The sequence below is a fragment of the Amyelois transitella genome, chromosome 30 (genome assembly GCF_032362555.1).
Source record: "Amyelois transitella isolate CPQ chromosome 30, ilAmyTran1.1, whole genome shotgun sequence".
In the NCBI taxonomy this organism is placed as follows: Eukaryota; Metazoa; Arthropoda; class Insecta; order Lepidoptera; family Pyralidae; genus Amyelois; species Amyelois transitella.
Window position 1 is genome coordinate 2,658,245 of NC_083533.1, and position 21,729 is coordinate 2,679,973.

Consider the following 21,729-nt stretch of genomic DNA (forward strand, 5'->3'; position numbering starts at 1 on the left):
TATTACATAGTAGCTAATGCTCGCAATTTCGTTCGCTGTAAAATTTTACTGAAAGTCGTAATACAAAAAGCTGACCTCCTGCATTGACCCCTAAAGAAGGTTAGATATATATATTTTTTTGTAAATGACGACAGTTTTCAAGTTTAAGTCCATGGGCTATCAACCTATCACTATTTGAATCTGAATTCAATTATAAAGCCATACAGTTAAACGTGTCTTTTCAGACTTGTCAAGTCTGTTGACTCTGTCTACTCCGCAACGGATATAGACGTGACTGAAACGTGACATGAAATGTATGTTAAAGCCATACAGTTAAACGTGTCTTTTCAGACTTGTCAAGCCTGTTGACTCTGTCTACCCCGCAACGGATATAGACGTGACTAAATGTATGTATGTATTATTAAAGGCCACTCACTTATCGACAGAATCCTCGTTCTTCTTGGCGACAGGTTTACTGGAGAACTTCATGGCCAGCCCACTCAGGATATCTGGAGACGCCAGTTTGTCCTCTTGCACCTTGGTATTGTGAAACCGTAAATTTATTTATTTATTTAAACTTCATTGCACAAAAATCTTGTAAAATTTTACAATTCGCCATTTCTCTCTTCCGAATATACATCAACACGCGGTACACGATCTTTTATTTAAATTTAAAAAAAAGCAGATCTATAGAAGCGTAGACATTGGCTAAAACATTACCTTGACCCAGAAAGCCTTTTCAGACATCTTCTGCGGCACTATTGTCTTCCAATTAGCCCTTTTCAGTGGACCCTCTACCTCCCACCGTTTCTTGGGCTTCAGACCGTGGGGTAAGACGTCTGGTTGGGGCTGAAATGAAGAAAGATAGTCTTTGCAAGTTGCTCGAGAGGACTGTACGTAGATCTGGTCGCTGTATCTCAAAATGAAAAGATTTACATACATAAATACATAAATCTATAATATATAGTAATAGTATATAGTATAGTATAATCTGACGAGACAACAGCACCGATTATATGTAATACAAAAAATATATTACCATCCTGGGCATCATGGGCCCCCCCATCATGGGCGGCGGGGGCGGCCCCATGCCGGGCATGGGCGGCGGGGGCGGGCCCGCGCCCGGCATGGGCGGCGGCGGCGGCCCGCCCGGCAGCGGGGGCGGCGGCGGCGGGGGCGGACCGCCTGCATTGGCTGAACGGGAGGAAAATAGTTTTAATTGAGAGCACTCAATGACCAGTAGGCTTCATAGAAAAAAATACCGCGTACTTCGCCTTATTGGAGGCATACTTGCGCTGACAATGAGTTAGATTTATTTGCCAAGAAATTATGACAATTATATAATGCTTTTCGTATAATTTTAAATGACATATTGTAGCTGTACCTATCTATTCAATACTTAATTTAGTGTCATTATTTCAATATTTAATGTATCGTAATTTAATGTTAATAATATAATAAAAGTATGTAATTTTATTTTAAATTTATCTTGTAAGCATTTTGGATGTAATATATGCTATCTTGTAAGATGTATTAAATAAATAAATAAATACCATTTTTAAAAAGTCTACAATATAGCTTACTGTACTATTAGTAAACGATAGCACTATACAAACAATATGCGGTCTTATTTATATAATAAAAGTACCTATAATTAGTAAAACAAGCAGCAAATTGTCATCCTATGTCAAGTACATAGGATGACAATTTGCTGCTGTATGATGTTGGTAGGAACTGGTTCCTCGAGGTATTCCTAGTTCAGGAGCACTAGGAATACCACCAAAGCTAAACAAAACTTGTATGTTGCTAATATATATTTTTTATTATTTATTTATATTATTCAAAACAACAAACTAAACTCAAAACAGTTCTGTCATATTTTAAATGTCATTCTATGTTTATTTTATATATCTTCTCATGTATTTAATTTTATTATTTAAGATATTTTTTCTTCATCTTCTTGAGTTATTCGGAGATAATTTAATCAGTAATGGTTTCCTTTTTGATTTGATTCATATGATTTCAAATTCATACAGAAAATGAAAAAAAAATCTAAAGAAATATAATCCATTATTTGTTTTGGAAACCAACTCTGTTTCATCATCCAATTATTTTAGAAATTTTTAAACATATTTTAAATTGTTATAGATATTTAATTATTATTGTATTAACCGCACTTATAGAAACTTATGTAAATAAGTTAACAACACCCTGTCCAAACTTTTATTTAAATTTTGACAGCTAATTTGTGTTGTACTATAAAGTTACACCAATACAATTTCTTACGATAAAAGGCATAATATTTTATCGATTTAAAATTTACAATTGTTTTTACTAAAATATTTCAAATTTAAAGTACATAGGTATTTAATATTATTCACCTACTTTTAAAAATATTATGAAGTTTTGCATAATAGTCGTAGGTAAAAAATTTCATTTTACATTGAGTTTTTCAGCAATTAAAATCGATACAACTTTTGACAGTAATAAATAACCGTTATTTATTACTGTCAAAAGTTGTATCGATTTTAATCGTTAAAAGTTTTATCGATATAGTATATTTTATAACGTCGTGATATCCTTTCTGATTGCAAATTATTATCACTAATATTAAAATAACTAATACATCTGAGACATCCAAACACGTATAATAAGTAACAATGTTGTAAGATTTAAATGTGATATAAAACAATTAACTAATATTATGAAACAACGTATTCAAGTTTTATTTTTCACGACACGTGTAACATTTATGTAGAAGCTGAAATACAATTGCAGCTGTCAAAAACAAAATAAACGAATGGACAAGGTATGCACAAACTATGTTTTTAATAAAAAAAAGAACCGACTTACCTCCAGGCATGGGGGGAGGCGGCGGCGGTGGCGGGCCCCCTACAACCACGAGCAATTAGTGAGCATGCATACAGACGTGCATAATGATAAAATTATATATATCAAATACATGTATACTGACTTTCATGTTTCTTCTTTTTATATTACTTACTAAAAAAGATGGTAAGTAATATAGAAAGAATTTTATTACAATACTTCAAAATCATTTGAACGAAAGCTCATCCCTGCTTAAATTTTTATCGTTGAGTAAGTATCTCGTAATACAAATTTTGGACTAACTTTGAGGCTTACTCAATCTGTGCAATGTGTACTGTATATATTTATATTAAGAATAGTTTGTTAAACGCAGTTAAGATAATGAACCGGTTTCCATGAAACTATGCATAAGTGCACAATGAAATTAAAGACGTTTGAAACGAAATAAACTTTCTTTTATAACAATAAATTAGCACAATTTAAGAAATATTATTAAAAAAAAAAAGAAAATTACCAGTTTCGTGACTCCTTAAAATAGGTGTAGATAAAAATTAAAACACATACTACAAGTAACAATTAACAAGAAAAATTATTTACCCCATGAGAAACAATTACAAAGTTTAATAAATAGTGAGAAATAGTAAAAAAGCTTGATTAAGTAGTGAGAAACAATTATAAAAAGTGCTTTAATGGTGAGAAACATACAAACGTAAGACAAATAAGTGAGAAACATGTAAGATTTTGATGAGAAACAGATAAACAAAACTCACCTCCAGGCATCGGCGGCGGAGGTGGTGGCGGCGGACCTCCCGGACTTCCTATCGCCTGATAAAAATATCAATTTTGTTAATAAAATTTATTTTGAAATAATAAAATATATATTAAAAAACGAATCATCATATTAAATTACTCAAAACATTTATAAAAACAATTCGACAGACAGACATTTTACTTTCTCAATGATGCAATTGAGATTCAAGTCGCGTGATTTTGTTTCTTGTCGTACAGATGTCGCCACAATGTAGGTATGTATGTATGTATCACCTTAGCGATGGCGGCGATGTTGGCGTGCGAGTGCGCGGGCGCACCGCCGGCCGCCTGCAGCCGCCCCTCGAGGTGCGCGGCGCGCGCCTCCGCCTCCTGCCGCGCCGCGATGGCCGCCTCCAGCTTGCCGTTCAGCTCCTCCACCTTCCTCTCCTCCTCAGCTCGAGATTTTTCTACAAAATTCAGAGAGATATATACGGAGATCGGTGGTTTGTTATTTTCCGTCATCAGAAGATCGGGCGAGACTTTTCATTTTCGAACAACGTGAATGTAAGATTTCTTTTTTATCAATGAATAATTCCAATATAAACCAACTTATTAAGTCCTCACGGCTCGATTACAAAAAATAATATCGACAGATTTTTCAGACTCGAAAAAAAGAGCGTATCGTAAATAAACATGATTTTTCTATTTTCAAATCTAATCATAATAATAATTTTTCCTTGACTCCTCACCTATTAGCCCGTCGATGAGCGGTTGAACGTCAATATTGAACCTTTGCGTCGCTCTGAAATCCGGGTCGTATCCGTTCTTGTGTAACACTATTTGCGTCACACATTCTTCAATTAGCTTGTAATATGCTGGTCTGAAAATATAAATATATATATATATTAAAGAATATAGAAATATAAATATAAAAAAACAATAGCTTATTTATATATTTACACTGGCGACCCGCCACATGTACGCACGGGTAGCATTTATACATATAAACCTTTCTCTTGAATCATTCTATCCGTTAAAAAAACAATTCAAAAACCATTGTGTACCGTGTGGTTCCCGGCACCAATACAAAGAAGAATAGGATACCATATGTTTGTATGTATGTATAGAGACAGACGCGGGAAGCGACTTTGATGTATATTAATATCTAACTTTAAAACTTTAAAATTAATAACATAACAAGTCTATCCCGGAGGGGTAGGCAGAGAAAACATCGTTCAACATGTCGATCCCTGCATACTTTTTATCCTTTCACATACATGCATTTAAATGTAATCATGTAAGCTCGTCGGTTTAGGGTACTCTTGACCTGACCTTTTGCCAGAACTTCTCAGATTTGATCAAGGTACGTTCGTCTAGACTTTCCACTACAACGTTCCCATTCACACTCTCCTTGTATATTTGCTTAGTTTAACTTTCTTTCTATATTTCTAAATATTCTTTCACATCACATTAATATAAGTATGGATATGAAAATAAAGATGAACATATTTCCATTTAGAATAGAGCCATTCCTATCTATCACATGGATGTCGTAAAAGGCGACTAAGGGACATGCTTATAAACTGGGAATTCTTCTTTAGGCGATGGGCTAGCAACCTGTCACTATTTGAATCTCAATTTTATCATCAAGCCAAAAAACTAAACGTGGTGTTCCAGTCTTTGTATACTTCTTTTTGTCTTTTGAATGTATTTGTGTCTTATGTATGTATGTATGTTTCCTATTTCACCTTATCAATTCGTCGTCTCTTATAAACAGCAAGTGCTGTAATATAGACAGTAAGTAGGGCTCCGCCGGCGTGTCCAGCACTAGATTCTTCACCAACTCGAAGCATTCATTCGCGTCGTTGAAGTCCACTCTGAAAATGTATAATTTTTTTTATTTATTTCAAAAATATATGTTTATCATGCAAAATTGCCGTTCTAGCGGGAATATCGGGAAATCCATTCTTAATGCAACCCCAGATTATTTCCAATAGAAATGGGAGTTTTTTTTTTTTACTTTTTGCTATATATATTTATATGGAAACCCACTCAGTTTTACATTGTCCGGATAAAATGTGAAAATTTTTCTACTAAGGTATAGGCTTAAAAACTTGGGATTCTTTTTTAGGCGATGGGCTAGCAATCTGTCACAATTTGAATATCAATTCTATCATTAAGCCAAATAACTGAGCGTGGCCATTCGGTATTTTCAAGACTGTTGGCTCTGTCTACCCCGCAAGGGATATAGTCGTGACCATATGTACGTATGTATGTAGATACAATATGGACACACAAGGGCTGATGGCTGATGGGGCCAAAAGGTCCTCGAGTGGAGACCATGTACTATATATATATATATGTATATATATATATATATATATATATATACGGGACAAATTACACAGATTGAGTTAGCCTCGAAGTAAGTTCGAGACTTGTGTTACGAGATACTAACTCAACGATACTATACATTATAAATAAATACTTATATACATAAACATCCGAGACCCAGCCAAACAGAGAAAGTTCGTTTCTCATCATGCCTTGGCCGGGATTCGAACCCGGGACCTCCGGTGTCACAGACAAGCGCACTACCGTGGCGCCACAGAGGCCGTCATTGAGGAAGGCCAATGTTCAGCAGTGGACGTCCTACTGCTGAAATGATGAAATGACGATGATGGACGCACAGACCTGACGTCGTCGAACCTCGCCAGGAACTCGTCATGATCAGCCGCCGCGTGCGTGTCAAACACTGTCATTTGTATTTCTCTCGCACGTTCAGAACTTGCTCGAAGCTCGTCTGTAAGAATAGTATTAATTAGCTATGTATATGACAAAGTTCGTCTTTCGTGAAGTAGGGAATTTATAATTTTTATATAAAAGTTGGTAACACAAATTGAAGTTGGAAACACATTTTTCTTTTTCATAATTAATTGTTATTTTTAGTTTTTGTTTTATATTCCAAAATTTTATATTAATTGGTTAAGAATCAAGTTTTATGTTGAAGTTGGGATAAAAATAATTAAAATTTAAAGGCGAGTTTTACGATAGTTTAAACTGTTAACATATATATTAAAGTTTAAATTTAACCTTACCTATAAGGTCATAGAGTCCAGTTCTCATAAACTCGCTACGCAGATGCATTCTAAACTCTAATTCTTCTGGTTCCGTGATTATTGCATTCATCAGTTGCATACAGCCGTTCTGAAATGCAATATACAAAAAAAATCTGAGATTGAGATAACAGACAAAAAAAAATTGGGCACAAGAAAGTGGAAATAAAACATACAAGTTGTAATGAGACACCAAGATATAGGTAGATGCATTCATTCATTTAATCACGTCTATATCTCTTGCGGGGTAGACAGAGCCAGCAGTCTTGAAAGACTGATAGGACATGTTGAGCTGCTAGGTTTCAATGATAAAATTGAGATTCAAATAGTGACATGTTGCTAGTCCATCGCCCCATCCATCCATCGCGTCCATCCCCAGTTTATAAACCTTCCCCTTAGTCGCCTTTTACGACATTCATGGGAAATTCTTTCACGTCAAAACCACTGAAACGATCGCCACAAAATTACGCATACATATAGTGTAGTATTGTAGAATACGGATAAAGACCAAAGGGTACATTTAAAGCTAGAATCATCATAAAAGTAATATATTTGTTGACAAGCAAAGTTGAAAAATGTTATCTTTAAACTCTTCGGGGCCTTAGGATCCAACCCCACGACGGTAGTCAGAAACCTGAACTTCTGACATTACTCGCCTACCTACCCTCTTTTCTAGAATAGTCTTTATATACCACAAAAGGAAATCAAAGTGCCGTGTGGTTCCCGGCACCAATACAAAAAAGAATAGGACCACTCCATCTCTTTCCCATGGATGTCGTAAAAGGCGTCTAAGGGATAGGCTTATAAACTTGGGATTCTTCTTTTAGGCGATGGGCTAGCAACCTGTACCTACTTGAATCTCAATTCTATCATTAAGTCAAATAGGTAAACGTGGCCATTTAGTCTTCAAGACTGTTGGCTCTGTCTACCCGGCGTGGGATATAGACGTGACCATATTTAATATGTATGTAGGAAATCAAAACCTGTTCAATCAAAATTTTTTGTTTCTTATTTCTTCCAGAAACTTCATTAGAACGAATCTCACCTTCAAACTCTCTGGAGCCTTGGGATCCAACCCCTCAACGATAGGCAGAAACCTGGGCTTCTGACTCGACTCGCCTGCCATCGTGATAGCTTCCAGAACTTTCTCGTGCCCGTTGGGTATCAAGCAGATGGCGGCTAAGACCTGTAATATAATTTTTGTAAAGTTAATGTTTTTGAGACGCCAATAAAAAAAGGAATAAGGCCACTTCATCTCGTTACCATGGATTTCATAAAAGATGACTAAAAGATAGGCTTATTAACTTGGGATTCTTTTTTTAGGCGATGGGCTAGCAACCTGTCACTATTTGAATCTCCCAAACAGCTGAGCATGGCCTATCAGTCTTTTCAAGACTGTCGTCTCAGTCTACCCCACAAGGGATATAGCACGTCTATACTATATACATATAATACATATAACATGTTATATATATTATATCACTACATAGTATAAAACAAAGTCGCTATTTTAGTCTGTTTGTCTGTATGCTTAAATCTTTAAAATTACGCAACGGATTTTGATGCGGTTTTTTGTAACAGGTAGACTGATTCAAGAGGAAGGTTTTTATGTATAATTTTCTTCGAATTTTGCACCCGTACGAAGCCGGGGCGGGTCGATAGTATAGTACATATAACACACATACCATATGTATGTACGTATGTTAGAACAGCAAGGCGATGCGATAATTCCAGTACCTTGGCGGCCTCGAGCGCGCACACGGGCTGGCGCGGCTGCAGGCTGCGCGCCAGCACGGGCAGCGCCTCGCGGCACTCGAACATGGTGCGGATGCCCACCGTGTTGTTCAGGATGGCCGCTATGCAGCGGATGCACTCGTTCTGCACGCGGTCGTAGCGGGAGTCGCTGAAATGTATACATACATACATACACCAGCTGACGCGGCAAACGCTGTTTTGCAAAAAAAATTGTATAGAATTATAAAAAAAAATGTTAAGGGTGGACAACCCTTAACACTAAGAAGTATGAAAAATAGATGTTAGCCGATTCTCAGACCTACTGAATGTGCATGCAAAATTTGGTTAAAATAGGTAAAGCCTTTTCGGAGGAGTACGGAGACAAACATTGTTACACGAGAATTTTATATATAAGATACATACATAAAGTCACGCCTCCTTCCCAGAGGGGTAGGCAGAGACTACCGTACTACTACTCCTCGTGATTATACATACATACATACGTACATATAATCACGTCTATATCCCTTGCGGGCTAAACGGAGCCTACAGTTTGTAGACTGACAGGCCACGTTCAGCTATTTGGCTAAAATGAATTTATATATTTGCTAGCTGTCACGGCAAACGTTGTTTTGTTGTATAACTAATTTTTAGGTTAACGGTAACCCTTATCACTAAGGGGTATGATAAAATATATGTTGGCCGATTCTCAGACCTATTCAATGTGCTCACGAAATTTCATGACAATCGGTCGAGGCGTTTCGGAGAAGTTTTGGGAACGAACATTGTGACACGAGAATTTTATATATAAAATGTACATCAAGGAAAAACAAATTGAACTTAAACTAAAGAGAAATTCAGTACAAGAACCCTACTTATTTCTAGAGTAATTACTGCCAGTAAAAGTAGTGATACGCGTTTAAGTTTTCATGCAGCCCGCTAAGTATCAAACGCTTGGAAGCGTTTCTATATTACGAGCTGCTAACGCCATAGCTTATTAGTACCTGGGTGGCCGAGCGGTGCTCAGTGGACGTCAGAAAAACCATAAAACTAGTAGGAAAAAAACATCAATTGAACCACAAAAAAAATCTCAGATAACCATACAAAAAAAGATTCTACACTAAATCCAGCAGCTAACAGCCGCTTCCCACCGAACAGTGTTCCGGTCGACGCTGAGTGATGCGAACGCTTAGGTAAATTTGAGAAATAATGTAAACTGAATGTGGATGAAGCGAAGGAAGTATGCAGAGATCGTGGCAAGTGGAAAGATGTAGTCTCTGCCTACCGCTCCGGGAAAGAGGCGTGGTTTTATGTATGTGTATATACACTACTTACCGGTAAAATCCTGTTCCACTTTTTATATGACAGCGTGTAAATAAAATATTTTCTATTATAGGAAAACTATTTAACCGTTAAACCTATACAGCTGACCCCTGGCCTTTCAGCCTTTTCGAGAATGTGAACTCAGTCTTTTGGGAAATTGTAAGCTTGATTTAATAAATATGCTTTAGTTATTAACCTTTGAATTTTTAACTTGTCTCTTCCCACATTACCTATATCTAAAATACAAGTTCGTGCTCTATTTATATAAGGCTACTTATATTCATACACACATATAGTCACGTCTATATCCCATGCAGGGTAGACAAAGCCCACAATCTAGAAAAAAATAGGCGGCCACATTCAGCTGTACAACTTCACGGTGGAATTGAGATTCAAATAGTGAAAGGTCGCCAGCCCATCGCCTACGTGAGTTTACATACTTACATACATATGTTCACGTCTATATCCCTAGCGGGGTAGACAGAGCCACCAGTCTTGAAAAGACTGATAGGCCACGCTCAACTGTTTGGCTTTGTGATAGAATTGAGATTCAAATAGTGACAGGTTGCTAGCCCATCGCCTAAAAGTGGAATCCCAAGTTTATTAGTCTATCACTTAGTCGCCTTTTACGACATCCGTGGGAAAGAGATGGAGTGGTCCTATTCTTGCCAAGAATGCCAAGTTTACGGTAAGGCATTAAAACACTTACTTAACATAACACAAGTTGAGCGTGTTGAGCAACGCCTCTATGCCTTTCGTTCCGAACTCTTCTATCCACGACAGAGGATTGTTTGTCAAAGCTATCCTCAGATTCTCCAGACAGCTGTGCAGTTTGCCCACAGACAGTTCAGGCTGGTTCAGATAGGTGACGTAGTCCGATGGTTTTTCGAACTTTGACCGCCCTTCCTGAAAGAAAAGTAGACGTAGGTATTTATTTAATTGGTATAGGTATAGGTATATTTATATCTTTACTTTACTAGGTATCCAAACTAATATTGTTAATGTGAAAGTACATATGCATACATATGATCACGTCTGTATCCCTTGCGGGGTAGACAGGGCCAACAGTCTTAAAAAGACTGAAAGTCCACGTTCAGCTGTTTGGATTAATGATAGAATTGAGATTCAAATAGTGACAGGTTGCTACCCCGTCGCCTAAAAGAAGAATCTCAAGTTTATAAGCCTATCCCTTAGTCGCATTTTACGACATCCATGGGAAAGAGATGGAGTGGTCATATTCTTCTTTGTATTGGTGCCGGGAACCACACGGCACTAAAATTATAAATGTGAAATTTATGTTTGTTTGTTTTCTATTCACGCGTTATATAATGAACGCGCGGACGAAGCTGTATTCCTTTGCAGGTGACGCTAAATTCGCGCAGGCGTAGACGCATGTAACAGCAGTACTAGTATTAGTACTCTGAAGAAAATGTTGTAGTGCAGTTTGTTACCACTTCTTCTGCACTGACGCTTTGGAAGCGGCAGTAAAGTTAGTTTTGACGGTAAACTTAATTTAGTTGACGTCAACCAATGTTGAAACATCAAAAGATATGACAATTATTTAAGCGAAGTTGAAATGTCTCATATTATTTTATTTTTTTAATTTTAATTTGAATAAATATACATATTTGATTACCTGTGCGTTAACAAATTTGTAAGCTACCAACATCTTCTGTTTCTGATCCCGGGAGTACTTCCTCAGCGGCGCCTTCTTCTCCTCGCTAAGGTTCATGTCAGACTGGAAAAGATAAAGACATTTTTATTATTTATAAATACATATATATAGTCACGTCTTCATCCCTTGCAGGGTTGACAGAGCCAACAGTCTCGAAAATACAAAAATGTTGACATCAACTGTAGTTGAAGATGGCCGCGGCTCCAACGATGTTGAGTCGGATGTTATATTTATTCATCAATTCATCAATCCGTGAAAACTTCGTTTGCGCGATTCAGATTCTTCGCTGCCATTGGCCGATTATTCGCTATTATTGACAGATGTTGCGTGACGTACCTACGTGATGTCGCCACACTACAACATTACTACACATTATAATTACAACGAGCACTAAACAGAAACATTTTAAGAATTCGATAGTCAATTACCTCCTTTGACCTCAACAACTAGCATTTACAACTTGTCAATCTAGTATTGTTAATTGCCTCCTAATTATTGTACCAACTGTTTGGCACTACCGCTCGATTTGTTTGAGAGTCACGTGGGATATTAAAATTATTGAATAGCCAGCCTTACTATGAATATATGTCCATAAAAATAAATCGCGAGGTTTCATATTAACATGAGGAGATGAATGATAGCGGAGTTACTAAACAAATCTATACTAATATTATAAAGCTGAAGAGTTTGTTTGTTTGTTTAAACGCGCTAATCTCAATAAATACTGGTTCGAATTGAAAAAATATTTTTGCGTTAAATAGACCATTTATCGAGGAAGGCTTTAGGCTATATAACATCACGCTGCAACTATTAGGAGCGAAGAAATAATGGAAAATGTGAAAAAAAAACGGGGAAAATTATTCATCCTTGAGGGCTTCAATGATGCCCAAAATAACTATTCCACGCGGACGAAGTCGCGGGCACAGCTAGTATAATACACAAGGAGAGTGTGAATGGAATCGTTGGAAGGGGAAGGCCAAGATGAACGGTTCTTGATCAAAAGAAGCGATTTTATGATGCGAAAGAAGTATGCCGAAAACATAAACAACGCGGCAAGTGGAAAGATGTAGCCTACTCCTCTGAGAAAAACCGTGATTTCTCTCTTCTTCCTGGCTTTAGTTCCATTTGCATCCTTACCACCCTGGATAGGAGCCTGGGGTATGCCTTGGCCCATGGATCCTAGATTGGGAAAATCAGGTTTTTACACGAGGCGACTCCTGTCTGACCTCCGCAACCTTTATAGGCGAAGTATTGGATAGATCATGGTTACACATCCAGTTGCCTGAATGTGCAGGTTTCCTTATGATGTTTTCCCTCACCGTAAGAGCATCGATTAGTATTCAAACTAATTTACAAAACTTCAAAAATAGTCATTGGTACATGGCCGAGTTGGGATTCGAACCTGTGCATTTCTGCGCATCACTCACCGGTCACCTTACCAATTCGACCACCGACGCTGTTGAACCTACATAATACTTAAAAGAGGGGTGTTACACTTACAAGCATCTCCTCAAACCGCCTCTGCAGCTGATCATCGTTGAGAGCGTTGATTTTGTTCGTGTACTCCGCGGCGGCCGAGCGCTCGTCATCCTCGGCCCGGGGCTCCGCCCCCCGCGGGACCGTGTCGTACCCGCGGTCCGGACCCCCGCTCGGCTTCTTCGGCCTCCCGAACCATGTGTCCAGCTGTTGGCAAGAGAGAATTGTATTTTAGTGTTAATCAAATAAGTAGAGAGAACATACATACATACAAACATTAAATCACGCCTCTTTCCCGGAGGGGTAGGCAGGGACTATATCTTTCCACTTGCCACGATCTCTGCACACTTCCCTCGCTTCATCCACATTAATAACTGTCTTCATGCAAGCTCGGCGGTTTCGGGTACTCTTGACCTGACCCTTTGCCAGGACGTCCTATATTTGATCAAGATACGTTCGTCTAGGCCTTCCCACTCCGACCTTTCCCTCCACACTCTGACTTCACACACTTGTTTCTATTTATATTTTTATATCCACGTAACCAGAAAGGCATTGTGGCCATCGTTAAATAACAATAACGTAATCATTGTCCATTCTGCTGGTAGATAATTGTTGGCGTCACCACTTCAAGCGATAAGGGATGAGGGGTCTATGCTCCTTTAATTTTTTTTTGTGCTTTTAGTATGTCTAACACCGTGTGGTTCCCGGCACCAATACAAAAAAGAATAGGACCACTCCATCTCTTTCCCATGGATGTCGTAAAAGGCGACTAAGGGATAGGCTTACAAACTTGGGATTCTTTTTTTAGGCGATGGGCTAGCAACCTGTCACTATTTAGATCTCAATTTTATCATTAAGCCAAATAGCTGAACGTGGCCGAACAGTCTTTTCAAGACTGTTGGCTCTGTCTACCCCACAAGGTATAGAGACGTGACCATATGTATGTATTTAGTATGTCTAAAAACACTCGCACGTCAATCACCTTTTAATCCAAAACAAAATTAGAAATCGTTTTATCCATTTGAGAGCTAAGATGCCACAGACGGACAGACATGTCCAACTTAACTTATAACATATAACTTTTTCCGTCGGGGGTTAAAAGAGGTTTAAAGGAGGATAGACCCCCATGCTGTGGTGTTAAACAATTGGTGAATGAAGACCGAATCGCGGCGAATATACTCGAGTGATAGAGCAATGATAGAGGATATTGATAATTTTATCGAGTGTTTTTAGCTTAACCCCCGGTGCAAGATATGTGTTATAAGTAAAAGTATCGGAGGTTTATTTTAAAAACATATAGAATATTAATATAAAAACATATAGAATTAACCATTATGTTTCTAGATTTTATCAAATTTGTTTATATGAACATTTTTTTTTTATCATCCTTACTCTAATTAAACGTATTTTTCAAAACATTTCTGATAAAATAACATAAAAAATAATACATACACTGTTCGATTTATCAATTTATGTTAAAAAAAAATCCGTACCTTAGAAAACTTAAGTCCACACATAAGTCTTTTTGCTTACACATCACAAAATAGTTAATTTTTATAATAATATCTCACACACTACATACACACTCACATTTGAAAACAATCACTGACTTTTTAAATCACAATATTAAAATTATGCAAGTTTCGCATCAAATAATTTTACTGCAAACTTATCGCTTTTATGCGCATGTATCCACGATAAATTTTATAAAAAAAGAAAACTGTTTTGTTTTAATAATTCTTTTTTCCGGAAACTTTAGTATTTATGCCATTCGTTTTTCTATGATGTAAAAATGGTCTGTTCTTAAACCACTATATCAAAATTAAAAACAAAACTATAACCCTATGTAAACAAACACTAAATCGAAGTTATTTTTTAAAGTAAACCCGCGTAATTTTGAAAAAAGAACTTCTTTTTTTTTAGTTTTTTAACATTCACATAATGAGTGCTCTTGACGAATAGTCGTTAACTAATCGTGAAATTAACTCGGTGAGGTCGCTCCATTGTGCATTGTCGCCCTTTTAGGGCTCTGAATCGATGTCAACGTAATCGATTAGTTTGGTAACGATTTCGTAATGCTCATTGTTATTTGCAATAACTTTTTAACAGCTTACTTATTAAAATTCTTAGCGAATATGATCAAAAATGCATTTTGGATGAATAAGGCTCTTCGTTTCATCCTTATTTTTCTGTCAAAACTTTACGGTGGTTAAGGAGATGGTTAAGTTTATCACTGGCGATATCATGAAATTTTTTTTGTTGTGTGTCTCTTGAGCAGGGCAGGTGACGAAAAAACAGTTAATATAGATGTTAATAATATAAGTAGATAGGTACACTCTTGAATAAATTAGGTGTTAATTATATACGAGTATACCCATGCATATACACATTGACTACTCACCGAGAATGGAGATCTCTCCCTAACAAAATCTCCGACAACTTTAATGGTATCCATTATCACGCATTCACTGTATACACATCACTTTATATTTCTTTATTGCAAAAAAAAAACTAAAATATTTTAGGACGACTCACTTTAGAAAATATAAATTTATTCATAGATTCATTAAAACTGCAATATAAATATGTTATATTTTTTATATCATAACAGTGTATACCAGGACTTCCAAAAAAAAAAAGCAAAAAAATTATGGAATGAAACTTTAAACAAAAAACTTCTAATTAAGAACAAAAATCTTTTAATAAAAAAGGCTAACATGGACATCGTCTAAGGAAAAACAACATTTAGGACTGTTTTTATATTAGCTTGTGAAAGAAAAACATCCGACAAACTCGTATATCTTCTCTTACATAAAACCCTACCGTTCGGAAAGGAGGGTTATGTATGTGTCCTAAATCTTTGAATTGGATGGATTAGACTAAGAACTGATAAAACAAAAAAACTTAAATCACAAAATCACCTAGCCGTAAGGAACGCGATCACCTTCTCACACAGAATAAACACAGATTTTGAGAACACTCGCATTGCAAGATAGTTATTGCGAAAGTGCCCAGAATAGTACCCACTCAAATGCTATTATTGGCGCGAAAAAGTGACACTTTTCTCAGAGCCGACGCTTTTACGTCACGCTTAATTTTATGGTTCACTTTTTAAATGTAAATAGATATCATCACGTCTTTATGCAGCGGGTAGACGGAGCCTCATGATAAGCACGTATTGGCGTAATAGTATAGGGTTCAATGCGATAGTGAAGAAACAAGGTGAGGAAGCTTAAAAATAGTTTATCCCTTGCGGGGTAGACAGCGCCAACAGTTTTGAAAAAACAGAAAGGCCACGTTGCTGTTAAAGGAGCAATATTTGTTTATATACCGATCTATATTTATATAATTTATAATTTACGCATGGATGTCGCAAAATGCTTCTAAGGGATAGACTAGATAACTATAGAATTTTCTTTAAGGCGATGTCCTGTCACTATTTGAATCTCAATTCCATCATTAGTCCATGCGAGAACGGCTGGCTCTCTCAGCCCCTTATAAAAAACGTGATTATATGTGTTATGTTGTAAGTATTCCAAATTCTACGATCTGAACTGTACCCCATGACAGGTATAAACATACAAATCGTCACGTTGCAATGATGTTATAGCCATTTGGAGTGATTCCAATGTGGCGTTTCATGGAAACAATGTTACTTTTGCGACGCTGACATCATTCTCATGTTGAGATAATAAACTCATAATAACTGCATGCAAATTTCTGTTAATGATAAATTGATAAAGTGAAGGCTAATAAACTTTGGATTACTCTATAGTCGATGGGCTAGCAACCACTGTCACTGTTTGAATCTCAATTCCATCATTAAGCCATACAGCCGAATGTGGCCCTTCAGTCTTTTCTAAACAGTTGGCTCCGTCTACCTCACAAGGGATATAGACGTGATTATATGTATGTATGCACCTACTTTGGGCAGCGTTAAAGTAACCTAATCATGTAAGAGTGTCAGTTCTGTACTATTCTAAATTCTGTGACAATACTCCCAATTTATCCACTAACTTCCCGCACCATATGGGAAGCGGAAATTTCCTAGGTGTTCCCAGAAGGACATCACTAGCCTATGGAAAAATATTTAAAGCCAGGGTAAAGGTTTTAAAGGAAACCTTATATAACTATCGATTAGGCGTTGAGGAGTTTAAATTTTTTTTTTATAAAAACACTCACAAACATTTAATGGAATCTAACACAAATTTTTTAAGCAATATAGATATTAAAAGATAAATTGAAAACAACACTATCACGAACTATAATAATATTTACGATATCGAGACTTCGACCGATACGATAGATTTTAAAATTGGAACTGGCGCTTACCGTATGCGCTTGCGTCGATGGTTCATATTCATAGTCTAAACCTGAAGTCTAACCTTGACATTGACAATAAAGATGGCGGAAATTACAATCTCATGTGTTGATTGATGTCTGTTTGCTTATGGCTTCAACAAGGTGAAACTTTATGACATTTATCTTTGGAATTTATCTCATAATTTTTATTATGTGCTTGTAACTTGATTGAGCCTTGCTTGGTGCTAGAGTAAATATTAATATACGTTACTATCTAATAACTAACTACTTTAGATGTACGGAGCACGTTTCAGTGGCGCAAATCTAATAGTTTCTTCCTCCTCGTAATTTGTTAAACTAATTTTCTCGGACGGATCGGAATCCTCAATCTGTAAATTTTGCGAATGATACACTAAAACCTACATTTAAAATCTTTATACTAATAATTTAAAAAACATAAAAAATATACATTTTGATAAACAAATGCCATCCGGACTTTTGAATCAAGATCAAAAAAACCCAGCACCCAATCCAAATTTGGAATGAGTTCATTTAAGAAGATGGCCAAAGATGTATAATGTACATTCATACATAAAGTCACGCCTCTTTCCCGGAGGTGTAGGCAGATACTACATCTTTTTACTTGCCACGATCCCTGCAAAATTATTTCGCTTCATCCACATTCATAACTCTCTTCATGCAAGCTCGTCGATTTCGGGTGACCTGACCTTTCACCGGGACGTCACCGATTTGATCAAGGTACATTCGTCTTGACCTTCCTATTCGACGGTAAAATGTTAACGATCAAATATTTATATTAATTAGACCGAGGCTCCTTATCGGGACATTTAGGTCCAGACCAGAATCATTCCGAAACTAGACTATAGATGCGACCGCGCCTAATTACGATCATTACAAGTGATCCACACAGTAATTAGCATGTAGGACAAGCTTCCCGCATGTTTGTCTATGCTTCTCTTTCTATCATTTATCTTTGATTATAGCTGTCTCTGTCTTCTCAGCTGTGGTCGATTTGAAACACTGGATTTTGAACAGTTTTCGTAGATAAAAAAAACAGACTTCGAAAAAAATCTATTTTAACAAACTTTTAAATATACATACATACATATAATCACATCTATATCCCTTACAGGGTAGACAGAGCCAACACTCTAAAAATACTGATAGACCACGATCAGCGGTTTGGCTTACTGATAGAAGTGTGATTCATATAAAGATACAGTTTGCTAGCCCTTCGCCTAAAAGAAGAATCCCAAGTTTATAAGCCTATCCCTTAGTCGCTTTTTACGACATCCGTGGGTAAGACAAAGAGTGGTCCTATTCTTTCTTCTATTGTTGCCGAGAACCACACGGCAGTTTAACTTTTAAATTTAGAGGGAACAATTGAAAATTATCAATAAACACTAACTTCTGCCTGGTTTCTTTGCCTTCGTGAGAATTCCCGAAATTCGTGTTTATATAAATAAACTGATACATCCGTAAGAAATCATCTCAATCATAGAAAAGAAAAATAAATGGCGTACGCTGCAGCGCTCGCATAAAATAATCGTTTATCGCAAATCCCACACACAACATTTTTTATAAATAAAGCGTGAAGGGGTACTCAACAAACCAACAAATATACAAATTCACTTTCGCATTTTTAATATTAGACTGTGTATATATGACTAATATCTATGGCACGGCACGGTTACATCATGACAGAGAATAGAATATTGATAACATATACATATTGAGGAACACGTTTTGTATTTAGGTTTGTTTTGTTTTGTGCCGTGTGGTTACCGGCACCAATAAAAAGAAGAAAAAAAAAGAATAGGACCACTCTAACTCTTTCCCATGGATGTCGTAAAAGGCGACTAAGGAACGGGATTATAGACTTGGGTGTTCTTTTAGGCGATGGGCTAGCAACCTGTCACTATTTGTTACTATTCTACGTTCGTCACTGCATAACACTACTTTTTGCGGAAAGTCGAGTAAAAACAAGTCTAGTTCCGGCCAGCTAGCGCGCTGCGACCGCGCACACGGGGCCCTAAGAAATCGTGACCTGGATAAGGTCAAACGAAATAGCTAACGGAACCACTACCAGTTCACCATAAATCTTCAAGTCTTGATTTATATTTAAAATATTTATCGATGTTCGTATCCGAAGTTTCAACATAGCTTTTGAATGCAACATATGAGGAATGAGGAATACCAAATAATGGGATTTTTTCTCATAGTATATTCCCAATGGTGCGACTCAAAATAAGTTTACTGGCATGCATAAACTTAAATTATAGAGTAGACAAACACTCGATTAATTACTTTTTATAATAGATTTAAATTCACCTAGAAATGAAAAGAATAGAAAAGGGTATGTTAAGATGGTTTGGTCATGTGGAGTGGATGAATGAAAGCAGGTTGACTAAACAGATATACAAGGAGAGTGTGGAGGAAAAGGTCGGAGTGGGAAGACCTAGACGAACGTATCTTGATCAAATTAAGGACGTCCTGGCAAAGGATAAGGTCAAGACTACCCGAAACCGCCGAGCTGGCATGAAGAGAGTTATGAATGTGGATGAAACGAAAGAAGTATGCAGAGATCGTGGCAAGTGGAAAGATGTAGTCTCTGCCTACACCTCCGGGAAAAGGGCGTGATTTTATGTATGTATGCGTTTCAACTCAAGTTGGTAAGCAAGATGAGGCCTATGGTGGTGCAAGCTCAAACAATGCCTATTTACTACGTACATATGGTCACGTCTATATCCCTTGTGGGGAAGACAGAGCCAACAGTCTTGAAAAGACTGATCGGCCACGTTCAGCTATTTGGCTTAATAATAGAATTGAGATCCAAATACTGACAGGTTGCTAGCCCATCGCCTAAAATAAGAATCTCAAGTTTGTAAGCCTATCTCTTAGTCGCCATTTACGACATCCATTGGAAAGAGATGAATGAATGAATGAATGAATAAATTTATTTGCAGGCAAACACGGTAAAAAATACATAGTAGGACAAAAGTATGTCTAGGTTTAACCGAGCAAGCGTGTTGCACCAATAGTTGGCATGCAAATGTTGAAGTCAATAATGTCTAGGTATTAAAATAAATTACAAATACGATAAAAATTACGTCAATAGTTACAATAATAAAAAAGCATTAATTAAAATTATTTGGAATTATTTTGAATTATTTGGTGGCGCTATATGTCAGAACTTAAAACTAAAAAACTCATTAATATTATAAAAGCAATTATTGATAAGTATAGTGTGGAGTTGTTTTTTAAATTTAGACATTGGCAGTTACCTTATGTTTTCGGACAAATGGTTATATATCCTTATTGCCATGTTATAACTGTTCATTTTGAATGATTTCGTTGTATGAGGCTGGAAAGCCAGTCGGTTTGGGTATCTTAGTCCAGAAGGATACGATATTTTTTTAAATAATTGTATGTTATTCTTTACAAATATGCAGATGTCCAATATATACATAGAAGTCAATGTCAATATTTTTAATTTTTTAAATAATGGTCTACAGCTATCTAATGGTTTGGCACCACATAAGGCTCTAACACATTTTTTCTGTATTAGGAAAACATCATCGACATTAACAGAATTTCCCCAAATGACTAGTCCATACCGCAGAGCCGAGCAAACATGACCGTGGTAAACAAGGAGTGCTGTATCTTGACCACAAGTAATTCTTAACCGATATAGAGCGTAAACAAAACGGTTTAATCTTTGGCTTAAGTATTCAACATGCTCTTTCCACGATAAATGTTTGTCAAGCATAATGCCCAAAAACTTTGTCGAAACACACTCCTTAATTAGGTTGCCATTGTACGCTATGGACAGGTTCTGAGGTCTACCATTCTTATTTATATATTGTAAGTAAGTTGTTTTAGATAAGTTTACATATAGGTTATTATCTTCCAGACATTTTACTATTTTGCATATACATACATACATACATAAAATCACGCCTCTTTCCCGGAGGGGTAGGCAGAGACTACCTCTTTCCACTTGCCACGATCTCTGCATACTTCTTTCGCTTCGTCCACATTCATAACTCTCTTCATACAAGCTCGGCGGTTTCGGGTACTTTTGACCTGACCCTTTACCAGGACGTCCTTAATTTGATCAAGATACGTTCGTCTAGGTCTTCCCACTCCGACCTTTCCCTCCACACTCTCCTTGTATATCTGCTTAGTCAACCTGCTTTCATTCATCCTCTCCACATGACCGAACCATCTTAACATACCCTTTTCTATTCCTGTAACTACATCTTCTTTCACATCACAACATTCCCTTATCACGCTGTTCCTTATCCTGTCACTCAATTTCACACCCATCATACTCCTTAACGCTCTCATTTCCACTGCATTTATTCTGCTTTCATGCTTCTTTTGCCATACCCAACTTTCACTCCCATATAGTATCCCTATTTTGCATATAGTGTCATTAATTTCTTTCTCATAATTACAATCTGCTCTCTTGTGAAAAACAATAGTTAGGTCATCAGCAAACAGTATACATGGATAAGATGT

General features: G+C 36.8%; 1 protein-coding gene across 5 annotated transcripts in view; it reads right to left on the reverse strand.

Annotated features, from left to right (window-relative positions):
* Positions 1-21,729, reverse strand: part of LOC106139450 (protein diaphanous) — a 45,814-nt gene that overhangs the window by 16,110 nt on the left and 7,975 nt on the right. For 4 of the 5 annotated variants that reach the window (XM_060952899.1, XM_060952897.1, XM_060952901.1 and 1 more), the window contains 15 exons: positions 12,907-13,089; positions 11,368-11,469; positions 10,441-10,637; positions 8,412-8,577; positions 7,720-7,860; positions 6,657-6,765; positions 6,253-6,361; positions 5,307-5,435; positions 4,308-4,438; positions 3,853-4,025; positions 3,579-3,633; positions 2,833-2,871; positions 1,019-1,173; positions 700-828; positions 416-516 (listed from right to left, as the gene is read on the reverse strand). In XM_060952899.1, coding sequence (XP_060808882.1) covers positions 416-516; positions 700-828; positions 1,019-1,173; positions 2,833-2,871; positions 3,579-3,633; positions 3,853-4,025; positions 4,308-4,438; positions 5,307-5,435; positions 6,253-6,361; positions 6,657-6,765; positions 7,720-7,860; positions 8,412-8,577; positions 10,441-10,637; positions 11,368-11,469; positions 12,907-13,089 — 1,919 coding nt within the window. Of the gene's footprint in view, positions 1-415; positions 517-699; positions 829-1,018; positions 1,174-2,832; positions 2,872-3,578; positions 3,634-3,852; positions 4,026-4,307; positions 4,439-5,306; positions 5,436-6,252; positions 6,362-6,656; positions 6,766-7,719; positions 7,861-8,411; positions 8,578-10,440; positions 10,638-11,367; positions 11,470-12,906; positions 13,090-15,283; positions 15,397-21,729 lie in introns of those variants that run through there. The other variant, XM_060952900.1, reaches the window with a different exon arrangement.